At 40.1% G+C, this 16,871-nt stretch overlaps 1 protein-coding gene across 21 annotated transcripts in view; it reads right to left on the minus strand.

Moving 5' to 3' along the window:
- The window catches only part of DMD (dystrophin), a 1,010,042-nt gene that overhangs the window by 649,601 nt on the left and 343,570 nt on the right, over positions 1-16,871 (minus strand). For all 21 annotated transcript variants that reach the window (XM_083498284.1, XM_083498278.1, XM_083498289.1 and 18 more), the window contains exon 7: positions 14,017-14,135. In XM_083498284.1, the coding sequence (XP_083354410.1) occupies positions 14,017-14,135 (119 nt within the window). The remainder of the gene's footprint in view (positions 1-14,016; positions 14,136-16,871) is intronic.

Consider the following 16,871-nt stretch of genomic DNA (forward strand, 5'->3'; position numbering starts at 1 on the left):
CTCTGGCGGCACGGCGGCAGCAGGAGGCCCCATTGGCTAAAGTGGTGCTTCAGGTTAATAATAGTTTCAGGTTAAGAACGTACTTCCAGAATGAATTAAGTACTTAACCCAAGGCACCACTGTATACATTTCTACTTAAATGTTATGCATGCTATATTAATTAAAAGCCATGGTTTTGTTCTTCACAACTACTAGAATAGTGCGCACACGCACAAGCGTGCACGCACGCACGCACGTGCGCACGCACACACACACACACACACACTGTATAATAAAATCCCATTTTCATTTGTTATAAAAAGAGACACTTTATTTTGTTCACTTGGATCCTCTGCTGCAAAAAGAAGAGCCCTTCCATATTAAGAAGGGCAAGTATGGATACAACCTGTTTTATTTATTGTCTAAATAAACAAATAAAAATCCCATTTTATTTTTAGACATTTTGATGCAAAGGTAGTTTAGGCACCTTATTAACCCTAATTACTTCTCTGACCACTAATAGCAATAGATACTTTAAAAAAACACAAAAAACAACACAAACTTTTTTTATCTTGTTGAGTAAGGCTTTAACAATCTGCTTCAAGGGACTTCAATGCTATGTTTCCCCCAAGAGATAGTAACAGCCCCACATTCATTAACACTCTTAATGCTACAGACAAATTATAACTGGTTTTCTTATTTATGTCTCACAAGCCTAAACACACTCTTGAGATTTAGTGTGAAAATGTAAAGTGTTGAGCTAAGTAGTTATAAAAAATGACTGCCATTGTACATTTATCATTATTTTGGTTTCGTGTCAGTCCCAGAATACTTCCATTTGTTTAATTAACCTTTCCCTAAATTTTGCATGCAATCAAGTCACTAAATGTGTCTGAAATGAGAAGAAAGGCCATTTCACAAAAGGAGAAGGGATACTAGTTCATTTTGTAGTACATTAACTGCTCCAGTGGAGCAAAATAATTAATTTTTCTTCATTGTACCATAATCAGCAAACCTAATCTTCAAAGTAAAACAGCAAACAGCTTTGCAATTGCTCAACACACTTAACTGTCATTCAGATTCACTGAGTGAAGTCCAATAGTTTATTAATATTCTGTAGATGCTTGCTTTGTATTCCATACCAGAAGCTGAAAAATGTCCTTTTAGTCACTGCCAACTACATCAATTAACTTTCGAAATGATTTTGTATTCACCTATTTAACAACTACTATTACAAGCAATTTATACTGCAATAGCAAAAAGTAAATCCCAAGCGATACGTTATGCCTAACAAGCAATGGAACATTTTTTAAGGAAAGAAAATACTGTCCCCTATCTATTAGCAAGTATTTACAGAGGGGATATAGTCAACTAAAACTTGTACATAATCTAGAAAAAGTAAGGTCTATATGCATGACATTACTTTCAGTATTTGTTTGAATACCAACGTTCCCTAACTTACTATGACTTTTTACTTCAACTTTTTATAGAATCAGCCAGTAAAAGGTGTTATGTAGTGTAGTTTCACCCTGGGCCAACAGGGGGATACTGTATATAGTTTTCACTCAGGTCTGTAGATAGTTTTCACTCAGGTCCGCGGCAGTTATTTTAGGCGGGAACTCTGGGCTGTTGTGGTTACAATGTTGACAGCCGGCTGCCTATAAATACAGGCCGGCTGAGCTGTTCGCGGTTAGTTCTTTTCCAGCTTACCATAATAAAGAGCTATTTGAAGAAATCGCTGTGCCGGCTGCTATGTCAACCCACGACTTAACACTGGCGACGAAGGTGGGATGGATGGACATCAGAGCACAGCCAGATGCGGCCAGCCTCTGAACTGAGCTGAATCACTGAGCTGAATCACAGAGCGAAATCACTGAGCGAAATCACTGGGCAGAACCAATTCAGAGCTGACTGTTCTGGCTAGAGCACTGTGTTCCATCCATCGCCCTTCACGCCGGCATCGGAATCATGGCTTCACTTGTGCCTCTACCGCCGTTTGCGCCAGCCTCTGAATCATGGGACTCCTACCTCGCTCGGTTCGACTGCTACCTCCAAGCCAACGAGCTGACAGCAGTATCAAAGGATCGGAAGCGGGGCCTATTCCTCAGCCTCTGTGGGCCTGAGGTGTTTGAGACGGCCCGAGCGTTGGTTGCGCCTGAAGCAGTCCAGGCAACACCATGGGACACGATCCAAGAGAAGCTCCGCAACCACTACGCACCAAAGCCGTCCAAGATTGCTGCCCGCCATGCGTTCTACCACCGGAACCAGGCAGAGGGGGAGTCAATCAACAACTACACCACCGCCCTGCGACAGGCTGCAATGCACTGTGAGTTCCGAGACTTAGACGATGCCCTGATGGATCGAATCGTCTGCGGGGTCCGGGACATCCATCTGCAACGGCGCACGACTTAACAAAAGGCAAATCATGCCTTCCTATTCCTGCATTGGCACAAAAAATTGCCAGGAACCTGGAAATCCGTGAGAACACAATAAAAACTCTGTTCTAAAGTTAACCAGAGTCTATAATACTGTGTCTCATAGTGGCAAACCAGCCCTGGAATGCTCAAAAGCAGGATATAAGGGCAATACCTCTTCCACTATGTTGCTCCCCAGAAACTAGTATTCACAGGCATGCTCTGATTCTGGAAGTAGTATATGTAGGGTTGTGCAAAATATTTGCAAGAACTTCAAATCAAGAATGAAAGCAGGGTCATTCCAGACAGGTTTAGGGTGGTCCCTTAACTGTCTCTACAGCCACAGCAGGTATTGCAAGCTACCAACCGTTTGACTTCACCCCCAAAGGCACACTCCTCCATTGTCTCCTGAGACAAATGGATGCCAACAACTGCAGGAGCAGAATAGCTTCCACTTGTGCAGTGGGTACTGTATCTTCCTCCTGTACACTATACAGTGGTACCTCGGGTTAAGTACTTAATTCGTTCCGGAGGTCCGTTCTTAATCTGAAACTGTTCTTAACCTGAAGCACCACTTTAGCTAATGGGGCCTCCCGCTGCTGCCACACCGCCGGAGCACGATTTCTGTTCTCATCCTGAAGCAAAGTTCTTAACACGAGGTACTATTTCTGGGTTGGCGGAGCCTGTAACCTGTAGAGTACCTAACCTGAAGCGTATGTAACCCGAGGTACCACTGTATTCCTAAATCTGTTATGGGATATAGCCCACAATGTTTTGGGCCACATTTGGGGTGAGATGGGGTGCATGCTGGGGGAAGAAAGGGGGGGAAATCCTTTGCCCAAGAGAAAGTCGTTCCAGTCAAGCAATTATTTAGCTGAATACTGTCCTTGGGGCTTTTTAAAGAAGAAGTAAAGTATATCTCTGAAGTGCCCCAAACCAACAGAGGGTTACACAAAGTACTTGGAGGTACTTCCGCATCAGGAAAACATATGGCTGAGAAGAGGTGGGTGATGTAGGGCTCTTTTGCGACGAACAGATCTAAATTTTAGTTAGAGGAATGATTTTACCAAGGTTCCCCACACAAATATCTTTGCCACATGCCACACATCTGTCCTTGTCAAATAAGCTTTATACTTAGGCTTGTTCAAACTTCTGCTTGTCCCATGTCTAAAAAACATGGGTCCAAGCGGTTTTGCCTATGCCCTCCCGCTTTACCCCATAAAACCTGCTCTTTAGTGCTGAGTCGGAACAAATGTCAATCTGGAGAAAACCTGATTGATGTTTGCTCTGATTCGATGGGTTTCCCTAGGGAAAAGCAGCAGGGCTAGTGGAAGTATGGATGAGCCCTTATTTTATGTGACTTTTGGTTCCAATTGAGCAAAAGACAATCCTGAAGCTGTTTCAGAATGAAATTCTGCTTCTTTGCCTTGCCCTTTGCAATATGGCCACCTGCGTGACCCTGACTGCATACATACCTCTGACCTCTCTGTTCATTGCTCTGGACCTCACTTTTGGTCAGACCTTTACAACTAACTAGCCTTTGGCCTTTCCAAGTGACTGCTACTGGTCTGATATTAGGAACTGTTAAGCTTGCACTCTGCTGCCCTCATTAGTCACCCAGGGCTCAATGTCAGAAAGTTGGCAGGTCAGGCTCTGAAATTGGCTGCCTCCCCAGGCTGCCTATTGACCTCCCTTGAGGTTGAATGAATTCAGAGAGCAGTTTGTTCCATGTTCCCTACATTTCCTTACCTGATAATTTCTGTGTTTGATCTGATATTTTCTGTAACATAAAAACTACTTGTGGAACTCTAGCGGAATCTTGTGGAAGTTTACCACTCATCTGTATGTTAACTGATTGCAGTAAAAAAACCATTTGCAAACTCATTAACCCTGAAAATTGCAGGAGAAAATTAGTGACAGTATCCCAGCATGCAGTTCCTTTCCACTGTTATCATGGGGGGAAAGAAGCATATATATGTGTATATAGCATTATTCAGTGACAAAAAATGACACTGCTAACACTCTATTTATCAGGATGTTTTCAATCTTCCTTTGTTTGCTTGTTTGTATTTTCACAGGGCATTTAAGTGCTAGTCTAATACTGATGTAAGAATAATTATGAACTGGATAATATTTGTAGAAATGCTATTGGGTTAAAATTAAAAATAGGCACAAACTTTGATGATAAATAATTACTTATACACTGAGAGGACCATCAGCACCTAAATGCATGTAAAATGTGTGGTAATCCTGGTAATTAACTACCAAAAATATGGGCTGATTTGTGAATCTATAATTGTCATACAATACTGCTTCTTGAAGTGTGCAGAGGAGCTGGCACGCTCATAGTTGAGCTAGGAGCAGATGGAGGTCCTGATTTATGAACGGACCCCTGAACAAGGGGGATATACACACATCTGTTGACATTTTGTGGAACCCTGGTGGGTACGTCTACAGGTATCAAGAGGGAGTGGTGGGTCCATATAATTAGTGCCTCCATGAGATTCCAGGTGGTAGCCAGCCTGCTAGGAGCCTGAGGCGCTGCTGGAGGTGATCACATGGGGGTCCACTTTTCTACGACATCCCAATGTTACTTTCTTTATTGCATATTTTTGTGATGTGAACAGCTGTGGTCTTTTACATTATAGTATAGCAGCTCATGTAATTTGTAGGTCTTTGATTAATAGTAATTGCAAATGTTCACATGCTGCCTTGGGAAGGGAGAGCGATCACAGCTTGCAATGATCATCATGAAACAGCAAAAGAAAGATGAATTCACACATTTGGGTGGCCTCTGAAGAATCTGTCATACCCAAAAAAGAATCTATCAAATTCAGAGAAGCATGTGCAGTCAGGATTACAGAAATATCATGGCTAGAGCAAAGCTAAGCTTGGTGGAATAGACTGTCTGAAACACCAGTCAGCAAATACATTCTTCTTCTACAATTTATCTATATAGCACTTTTAACTTGCAAAGGGTTTTATTCAAGCCCTATTCATTAAAGGTGCATTAAATATCCCACGCATACACACACATTTGCAGGATTATTTGTCCTTTGTGAAAGAGGGGGAGTATCTGGAAACCTTCGTAGGCCTAGCACATTTTAAGATTATTATTTTTTAAGCAGGAGGGTACTCTAATTTTTAAATATGTGGCAGCTGATGTCAACCCCCTCCCCAATTAATTATTATACCAGAAAAACAAGCATCTTTGCCACTGATTCAACTGTTAGCCTTGCTGTCCTCACTTCAGGCTCCTAGGACCGAATGCCCCCAAGAACAATATTGTGTAAGAAGACAATGTCATCTCCAGGGACATTCTTATGAGATAAGGGTAGGTATCTGTCCCCACTGCAGCCATCTTTTCCACTTTTATCCATGAGCAGTCCACATCTGAATGTATTTGAATTTGTATTTGGGGAGCAAGTCCAGTTTTCCCCATTCATATAAGTAGCCATCCCATCCCCCCGGCTTCCTACTTGTTGATTCTATTATGCCAGTTAAGGGCCAACACGTCATATACACAAATAGCTGCATGTGCATCTAGTGGGTTTTTTTAAAAGATCCTCTGCCCAAGAAGAAGTGAGCAAAAGCACAGTCAGGCAACTGTAAATTTGCTTGTACAGTTTTCTGGTTTTGTGCAAATCTGATATCTATCTATCGATCGATCTATCGATCGATCTCTATGGCCAAGCTCCTGATGCACCCTTACTGGAATGCTGGAAACGATATGAAAACAACTATAAATTATTAGCACACACTTTGCAGACTGCTGCCCAATATAACTGACATAGAAATTGTTAATGGGGTTTGCTTGTGCAATCTTCTAGTTTTGTGCAAATCTGAGGAATCAAAAGAACAAGATATTCCTTTATTCAGGAGTTCATTGGTAATTGTTACGATCACTGTCAGAAAAGAAATAAAAGTATTGAGGAAGTAGTGGGTACATAAAGGGAACTGGCAGAAAGTGACAGCTGATCTACCCCTTCCCGAGGCACCAAAACAAATAATCTGCAGCCCCAAATTGGGCACTTGGGAGCCTGATTCTCCCCAATTTATTGAATTATCCCCATGTTGGATAAACCTGAATTTACAGTGGGAAAGCATTGGGATTGTACTGACATGTGGACTACACAAATCAGATGGGCATATAAACAGCTGCAAAAACACAGTAAACTCCAGCGTGTCAAGCCCTCAGCATTATTTCTACAAGAAATAGAAACGGAAAGGATAATAATGCTGTTGCCAGTACCTTCCATTAAGAGTGATCTCTCCATATGAATAGAAGCATTGGTACATAACCTTTAACTAGATCAATTATTTGGGAAACTTTATTTTTCAATTTGTTGTATGCTAAAATTACATTACTCATTTTTACTGAGCAGATGGAATTGTAGGCTGATTATGATTTTGAATCCTAGCAAATAATTGGTACTAGAAAGCGTAATAGCTAGGACTGTTATTTATACACTTTTTCAGATTTATGGTTTAAATTAAACATATAGCTATTTACATTTATTTTTATAGTCATGATTTCTTTAGAAAATGCCACCCTCTCACCAGATAGCATTTTAATCTTTAAGTCAACTATTTGGCTACTTCAAAATCTCACGGCTGTGAAGATGAGTTCTACCACTTGTCAGCACAAACATCAGACTTAGGCTCGTTGGCACAGTGATGACTGATTATGCAATAAAACAGAACTGAAGAAGGGAAAGTGATGAATGCTCCATAAATGAAGTAATTTTAAATCACATAGAATATATTACAACATGCTGGCAAGGTGGATGAGAAAAATAAGCACAGAGTTTTTAGTTAGGTGGTATCACTCCCGGAGTGGCTCCAACAACTCCCTGCAGGGTAAGGGGCTTTCTATGGGGGATTTATGTCAGAACAGGGTGGGTCCTAGAGAGCTCATTAAGGGAGGAAGAGTAATAAACCAATGGCTGAATCTAATTCCCCACCTCTGCTCTAAACTATAGTTTGGCTTAGCAGAACATTCAAACTTGTTTGTCTGTCAGACATCCAATTATCTGCACATGGTCCTCAGTTAATGTATATTTGGGGCTTACTGACAAAGGTCCGTATAGTTAAAGCTATGGTTTTCCCAGTAGTGATGTATGAAAGTGAGAGCTGGACCATAAGGAAGGCTGATCGCCAAAGAATTGATGCTTTTGAATTATGGTGCTGGAGGAGACTCTTGAGAGTCCCATGGACTGCAAGAAGATCAAACCTCTCCATTCTTCACACTTGATCTTAGCCAAAAGGCCGAGAAACCTCTCCATTCTTAAGGAAATCAGCCCTGAGTGCTCACTGGAAGGACAGATCCTGAAGCTGAGGCTCCAATACTTTGGCCACCTCATGAGAAGAGAAGACTCCTTGGAAAAGACCCTGGTGTGGGGAAAGATTGAGGGCACAAGGAGAAGGGGACGACAGAGGACGAGATGGTTGGACAGTGTTCTCAAAGCTACCAACATGAGTTTGACCAAACTGTGGGAGTGCCTGGCGTGCTCTGGTCCATGGGGTCAAAAAGAGTCGGACATGACTAAATGACTAAACAAAACAAAACAAAACCCCACCTGCAAAAGGGAGCACAAAATTTGCATATATTTTCATGTTCACAAAACATATGCAATTTGTATGCAAACTTGGGTCATCTTTGATGAGTTCAATAGAGGGCCCCAGTCCCCATGCAGTAAACTGGTCCCAGAAAAACAAGCTGACACCCTGGAGGCACAACAGATCTACACTTCATCTTCAATATAACATCATGAATTTATGTAAACAAAAAAATGTAAATTAATTGCAGTTCATCCATTCATGCTTAGCCTGAAAACAAGTAGGACTAGGTAATCCTGAAGAAATGGAATAACTAGGCATATAACAGCAGTATACGTGTATGCGATCCTACACCACCCTTGAATTTTAATATTTGATGTCCTTTCATATGACAGTCAAAACTCCATGTCAAAAAAGACATAATTGTTTATCTCTTATCTGCCTTATGGGAGAGTTGTTTTTTTAATAAAAAAACAGTGAGATTTAAAGATTAATAATCCCAATTCTATTAGGTGCCTAACAGTTAATCTTAATTAATTCCAAAGCAAATGAATTTTACAGTATTTCATTGCCACTGAATTATATGTAATACAGAGATTTAACTATCTTATTCTATAAGCATACAAATCAGGGAGAGGGATTTGAAGATAAAGAAAATAATTACACAAAGCCTAATTGCAGCATTTAAGAAGGTTAGCTCAGAAGCAAGTCCACTGAATGCAATGGAACATTTTTCACCCCAAGCAGGTAAGCCTAGGATTGCAGCCTTAATAAATGGAGTTCTATGACTCTCAATTCAAAAGCAAATTCCTCAATCTGCATATGGTATATAATGTTGGCTGCAATCCTAGACTTATTTTCTTGGAAGTAAATTCATTGAAGTCAATAGAGTTTACTTCAGAATAGACTAGGAATGTGGTGTGAGTCAATATCACAGAGAAGTGGGGCTGTAATCCTATACCCACTTACTGTAGGGTTAAGACTGATTAAACTCAAGTTACTTTGGGATAAATCTGGATAGGATTAACTCTCTGTGGTATCATTCAATATTTGAAACATAAGACAAATGTATGAGGAGGAAAAATGTGGAAAAAGAAAAAAGAAAGTACTTTCTTGGGCAATTGCATTTCAGCTATTGGAAAGCTTCAGGCAGGGCCTGTCTTCCACTTAATCAGATTTGAACAGCGAGTTTCCTTACGGGTCTAGAAAGCATTTGGCTAGGTTGTCCTCCATTTCTTATTGTTACACTCAAAACAAATGGTTTTTTTTTTCCTGAGGAAGAAACCCTGTTTAAGTTTGAATTTTGCTTGAAATGAAATTTTGGTGGTAACTCTAAGATCTCCAGAACTAATTAAAAGACAACTTCTTAGAAACACTGCAGCATTTTCTTTACTAAACACCCACCCACCCAAAACTTTGAAGGAATATGTCAAGTTAGCACAAAATCATTCTGATGCACTATCCCAAAGAGAGCAATACAAACCAGAGCCTACAGAAACGGAGGCACGTTCACTATTTTAAAATGTTGTGTTTATTTGAAAACGTTTTTTTACCTCTTTTATAAACTGGTTTTTATTACACTGCAATTTTGGGAAATTACAAATAAAATGTAGTAGTGGCTAAGAAACTGGGTATAGGCGTGTGCCCAAGCAACACCTATTTTTTCAGAAAACTGGGGATCATGGCGAGGAGGAGAGAATACGGGGCAGCAATTCTGCTTCCTCAGCTACCATTACTAGTGGGGAAGTGGGTGTGAGGGGAGACAAGATACTACCATCCATGAAAATAATATTACTGACTGATAAACTATCTGCGTTAAAAAGTCAGATATTGTCTATATTACAAATGGAATAATGTAGGGAAAAGATCAATATTGAAAAAGTCTCAGCCACCACAAACATGATTCAGGCAATGTGGTTATGCTGAAGATAGAGGCAAAGATCCTCCAAAAGCAAAGCACCAATGTTTTGCACTCTTCTTTCTTTCTTTTTGTGATAGTGGCTCTGTGCAGCAATGCCAATGACATTGATTCTGATCTGCAGTTAGGGTGGGGGATCAGCACTATCCCCATGTGGTTTCTGGGTGTCAGGTATGCCGAAAAAACAATTGGGAAGCAGCAAGAGAAAAACAATACGACTATGAAATAACTATCCCAAATTCCCTTTGAATGTTGATGATGTTAAATCAAACTGAAAGTATTCCCAAAAGCTGCCTCCATCATCTGACCATTGGAAGGTTTAAAAAAGAAAGAAAGAAAGAAAACATATGGTCTCCACAAATATTTGACATGTTTTATGAACAGATGTCCTCCCTATTATGCTCCATTTTTATTGGCAATCATGTTTATGGGCAACCATTATAAAAAGATATTTTTCACAACTCTGCCTATTGTGCCTTAATTATTCTGAAAGAATGAAATTAGCCTATTCTGTCTCTAATACAAATGATTAGTAACATTAATTTGCTTGTTTCCAGTATAGTTGAGACGGGCTGATCCAAGAAAAAGTATTATCTTAGCTGCACTATGTCTCATTTCATAAAAAAACACAGAGAGAGAGAGAGAGGGGGGGGGAGAGGGAGAGAGAGAGAGAGAACGCATGCTAGCAAAAATGGATTAATATGTTATCTTCACTGCTTAAGCCAGGGTGGGGGACTTGTGATCCTGCACATGTTCTTGGACTCCAATTCCCATCAGCCCAAGCCAGCATGGCCAATGGCCAGAGATCATTAGAACTGTAGTCTAGCAACATTTGTAGGGCTGCAGGTTCCTCTCCCCTGTCTTAAGCATTTATCTATTCACATAAGCACTCCATGGAACATCTAAAATGTTAAGGTACAATTAACATAATAATAATAATAATAATAATAATAATAATAATAATTATTATTATTATTATTATTATTATTATTATTATTATTATTATTATTACACAGGCCCTACACAGGAGCATGTGCTCTAAGTAAGGATGTGACAGAAGCCCATGCAGAAGCCCTACCCCCGATATCCTCAGGTGCTTGTGCTCCTTCACATGTTTAAAAGAATTGAATTAATAGGATTTACTTCTGAGTAGACATGGTTAGGACTTGGTCATGATTTTAGGATTAATGAAGCTTAGGCCATTACTAATTGTTCAATTGATTTCAATGGAAGGAACCTAGCTTAGTTTGGATCCACCTCTGGGTTTTGTCTGTATACATCAGGCTTCCTCAGCCTCGGCCCTCCAGATGTTTTGAGACTACAATTCCCATCATCCCTGACCACTGGTCCTGCTAGCTAGGGATCATGGGAGTTGTAGGCCAAAAACATCTGGAGGGCCGAGGTTGAGGAAGCCTGGTATACATAGTAAACCTGCTCAATGCATAAAGCTTGGAGCTTCAATCAGACACACAGACAATATAAAAATCAACTGCATGCTTATTCAAACACTTCCATACTATTAGAAGGCAATCATAAAAATAGTGCGATAATTTATTCAGAAGAAGCAAATGGCAAATTGTACTGAAAACTGTAATGAAACTTTGAAAAATAGAGCAATAAAACAGTGAATGCACTGTTTCATCATTTTGAAAAGGTGGGTGGGGGAGAGTACAAAAAATAGTGTCTCCGTTACAACTGAAGTCTCATTTAAAAACATTTCCTTTTCCATATTTATGAGTCGATTTATTATCACCCAATTGACCTGTTAGCAATTTAATTATGTATGAAGTACTTCATAATAAGTAACTATTGAGGGTTTTAATAGACATATTAAGTTACTGCATTAATAATATGATGTCAAAAAATCAGGGCATTCATACTGGGAGCAGGAGAACATTTAAAATCAGCATTTCAATTTGGAAACTGCTTCATTAGTATGCAATATTCCTTATTGTTACATAACTAAAAAGCCCTACCCTGATGTGTGCCTTTGTGCTACAGATCCATCAGTATTCTTACTCTGGCCCATTGCTCCCTAGAATACTAATGATGTACCTCTAGACAAATATACATACATTTCCCCACTCACTGGATCATAGTTTTAGACAACTGTTTACCAAGCTTACTAGTAGACTTTCTGTGATAAGCATACAACCACATGAAAAGATGATAGGATTCAGCCCTGTACTGATAGGGTTATAGTACTTCTCACAATGGAAGTAGCAAAATTCACTTGTGAGTGGCCACTACAAATAAATGGTTCCTCACATTGTTGCACGAATATTTTTCATATTTCTATTAGATGCATTTAGGTAAAGAAGCCTTTCCTCTGTCACCCAACTACCAATTTTAATAATTTCTCAAATATGAATATTTACACTTTTACCTACCAAACATAAATATTATCATTTTCACCAAATGAAAAATAACTTTGTTTGCTACTTTGTTTTTGTGGGGGTGGGCTGGGCCAGGTCGCAAGCAAGGAGTGGGAGCCTACACTTTACTGCAGCCCAGAGGAATGAGGTTAAATTGTAAAATATAAATATGGATCTATCGTATGGATCTTCCGTATCTTTCTGGAGCTAATCAGAAGCAGTGTATAAGAAGAGCAAGCAACATTTTTAACAGAGTTGTTTGCCCTGGCCCTCATTTAGAACACAGAAAGTGTGATTGTGCAGTTAAATTACGACTTGAGTTTGAGAGATGAAGCTAAATCAAACGTATCAATCTTACCAAGTTTCAAACAGACAGTGTATGTATTTCTAAATGCACCCTTAGCCTAGAATATTCATTTATAATGCATACTGGAACACTTCTTCAGCTGAGAACTGTACCACAAAATTCAAAGAAGTGTGAAAGTCGAAGGATAATTATGTTCCAACCTGTGTATTAGTTCAGGAGGTGCAAATTGAGTCAGTCCACTTTAAAATGGTGACCAAATGAAATTCTCTTCCATCATGCAGTGTATGTTTTGCTTCGATATGCTTGCCTGAGGCCTAGTGTGCCAAGAACATCTACATCGGTTAATTAAAGGAGATTTCATAGAGAGGAACTTTCTGTGAGAAGACGATATTTAATTATTTAACGGAATTTGTCCAATGCTCAATGATTAAAAAACCCTCTAAGCAGTTTACATAACACAGCTCTGAGCACAATAGTAATTTTTATCTTAATTAAATTACTTGAGCTGTTTATGTAAAATTGTTATAAACAGGTATACAAGTGATGTTTGTAGTGCAAATATGTAAGCCCACATACTACATAATGTAGGTGACTTACAATAAAGTCTGACAAAATTTCCAAGGCTAGAATTTCCAGTGTCAAGGCTCAGACCCACGACACAAAAAGAAGACCCTATATTATATTATATTAACAGCCAAATGGGTCGTCTTCATATCCGTTTTAGAGAAGAGGACAATATTTGAATGTGAAATGTTATTTACAAGCTTTATGCTGTGTTTCCATGACCAATAATTACTACACATTCCCTATTATTATCAAACAATTGGTAGACTTTAGGGTAAGAGCAAAAATCACTATTTGGGGGCTCACTTTGTATTTAAACAATCACCTCAAAAGTCAGAAACAAAAAAGAGAAAGCTAAAAACATACACAAAAATAATTCAGATTGAAACACAGAAGATATAAAAAGTTCAAACTTTAGCGCTCCTCCTCAAAAAACGCTTTCATCCAAACATCCAAAAAAGTGAAATTAGTATAAAAAGAATAATGAATGATTCATGAATCATTGTCTGTGAATAACTTAAACCAGCTCCTTACATCCAAATTTAGGACATAATTTCAAAAATGCTGATGAACTGCAACTTCTATTGTAAGTAATAAGAACTGCAAATCTAAGCACCTTTGAAGAAAAACAGCTACTTTATCACGGTGCTTAACAAAGAACATACACCTTTAAAAGTCTGCTGTAAATCCAGACTTGTTTGCTTAAATCATTTTGAATCTTAAGGAATTAATTATACTAGGTGAGTAAAAAGCAAACTTAACTCTGAAGTCTCAGTAAACTAAATCAAAACCTGTTTGTGTGGTGCAACTATAAAAATGAAAATGGATAAACCTTTTCCCTAACACCTGCATGGAGAAAATTTACCATACACTTACAAACAGAACCTGATGCACACTAACCTTCAGGATCAAGGAGTTTTTCGATTCCTAGGTGTCGTTTGGCTACGTTGAATGCATGGTCTAATCGTTGTACAGCTGACTGTTGGCGAACCACACTATCCCAGTCAAATAGATCTGGTCTGAAAAGAAAAGGGAAATCTTGTAAAGTTACCTATGCAATTCTATGTGCAATTCTAGATTTGGAGGGCTAGTCAACTTCATCACAGGGTTGGAGAGACCCTTAGTTTTGTTTTTATGTTTTTTTAAAAAATCATTTTCTACCTCATACAAAATTAAAACATTCAAACAAGAAATTCAGCTGTATCTGTGAAATGCTGCAGGCCAGTCTTAAATGTTTTATAGGCAGGGATCAAATTACAGCTTAGATAAACAGTCTGGGACCCTATACTATTAGTTACACTGTTTGCAGTATAAATAATTCTATTAATTTTAGACACCCTAGTTTTAGCTAAGTTACCCATTAGGACAGGTAAATTTGTTTTCAAGATTACAGAAGACGGAAATCTAATCCTACTCAATTAAATATGTGTTCGATTCAGGTGTGGTGCCTGACCCTTAGGTTCAACAGATTTCTACCTGCTTCCAACAGATATAGGCACACAAGAGCAGCACAATGAGACAGGCTATGGGAGGTCTAGTTCAAAACAGGTAGAGGACACGTGTTGGGAAGGGTGCTCTGACTCAACCCAAGCAGCTAAGAACTGCATAACAATCCAGTGAGACAAGTTAATCTGAAAGATAGTGACTCATTCCACGCTTTTTGTTTCACGGCTAAGCAGAGAGTTGAGAAAGGTCATCTGGTCATCTTTGCATTTTCTTCACAAATACAAAATTCAGGAAATATTTTAAATAAATAACATCATTAATAAAATGCTGAAAGTCAACATCTAATTATGCTTGAAAAAATATTGGCTTCCTAAAAATGAAGTGTATTCAATTAAATAAGTGAATATTCTCGTTGAATGGAACCACTGCATGCATAGCAAGTATATTTACAGGCAGCATTACTGGAAGAAACAATGAATCTTTTTATTGCTACACCTTGTTAGGGAATGGTTTTCTCCGGAGACTACCACTAATGGAATTTAATGCAAACAGACCTTTAAACAGAGATGTATTGACTATACGTTATGTGGACTTGTATAAAGGGGCCGTGTTAACACATTGCACAAGATATTGGAGAAATGCAATCTCCTGATTCAAATCTAATTTTATGCCTGATACTAAAAATTTCATTCACTAGCATGAAGACTGCAGTGTGAAGTTCTTCCTTTCAGAATTATTAAAAGCTTTTGCTATTACAACAGTTTCTTATCTTTTGCAAAAGGATTTCTTTAATTTTTGGGGGGGGGGAGGGGCATGTCCCATGATCAAAAGCAGAGTAGTTCCAGATGTGAAATATAAGTAAATATGAATGGTAACATGCACAGGAGAAAACATAATAATCCACAAAGAACATATTAAAATCTCAAAAAACAAACAAACAAAACTTGCTTTTCCTGGATTTATTATAGTAGTGCTTCTAAAACAGTGCACCAAGACCCACCAGTCAGGATTGAGCCATTTTTCAGTGGGCCTCAGTGCCACAGTCTGCTCAGAGCTTCCCCACTTGCCAGTCCCAGCCACGCCATAGCCTTTTGATTGTCCCAAGGACAGCAGCAGGGAAGCAGTATATGACTATTTTAATACCGTATTTTTCGCCCCATAGGGCGCACCGGCCCATAGGGCGCACCTAGTTTTTTGGGGGGGAAATAAAGGGGGGGATTCTTTCCCCCCCAGGCGCGGGGCTGGGGCGGGGGAAGCCCCCAGAACAGGCAGCTCTCCGCAAGCCGTGGGAGCCCGGCGCGACTTCGCGCCGGGCTCCCACGGCTTGCGGAGAGCTGCGCAAGCTCAAAGCCTGGGGTGTGCTGAGCTCAGCTCGCCCCAGGCCTCGGGATGCAGAGGAAGACCCTTCTGTTCCTCCTCCAGCTTCACAGGACAAGCGCGTGGCTGAAGGGTCGCTGCGCAGTTCTCCCTCCCTGCGCAGCGCCCTTCAAGCGAAACTGGAGAAGGACAGGCTTCGCAGGACAGGCGCCTCGCTGGGAAGGTGGAAGAGAAACAGAAGGAGACCCTTCTGTTCCTCCTCCAGCTTCGCAGGACAGGCGCGTGACTGAAGGAGGACAGGCGGGCACAGTTCTCCCACCTCCCGCAGAAGCCGCGCACTCTTTAAAAGGGCTGCACGGCTTCTACTGCCTTTTCTACGAGGTGGGGGGTTTACCCCACCTCCTGCAGAAGCCACACGCTCTTTAAAAGGGCTGTGCGGCTTCTACTGGCTTTTCTAGGAGGTAGGGGATTACCCCACCTCCCGCAGAAGCCCGCAGAAGCCCCGTGCTCTTTAAAGGGTGCGTGGCTCCTGTGGGCTTTTCTACGAGGTGGGAGAAGGGACTGATGCGGCCAGTCAGTCCCTTCTCCCCCCTGGGGAAAAGCCCACAAGCGCCGCAAGGAGCTTGTGTGCGGCTCTTGGGGGCTTTTCCCACCTGCCTCCCCCTTGCATTCGCCTCATAGGACGCGCACACATTTCCCCTTCATTTTTGGAGGGGGAAAATTGCGTCCTATAGGGCAAAAAATACGGTAACTTAAAATAAGTATTATTAGACTTTTGGGTCAGCTCACCACATCAGATGTCGAAGAAATAAATAAGTTTATGATATTTAGAAGACATATGAAGGCAGCCCTGTTTAGAAAAGTTTTTAACGACTGATGTTTCAATGTATTTTTAATCTTCTGTTGTATGCCACCCAGAGTGGCTGGGGAAACCCAGCCAGATGGGTGGGGTAGAAATAATAAATTGTTGTTGTTGTTGTTATATAACTGAA

The sequence above is a fragment of the Podarcis liolepis genome (genome assembly GCF_965112155.1).
Source record: "Podarcis liolepis genome assembly, chromosome: 4".
Classification (NCBI taxonomy): Eukaryota; Metazoa; Chordata; class Lepidosauria; order Squamata; family Lacertidae; genus Podarcis; species Podarcis liolepis.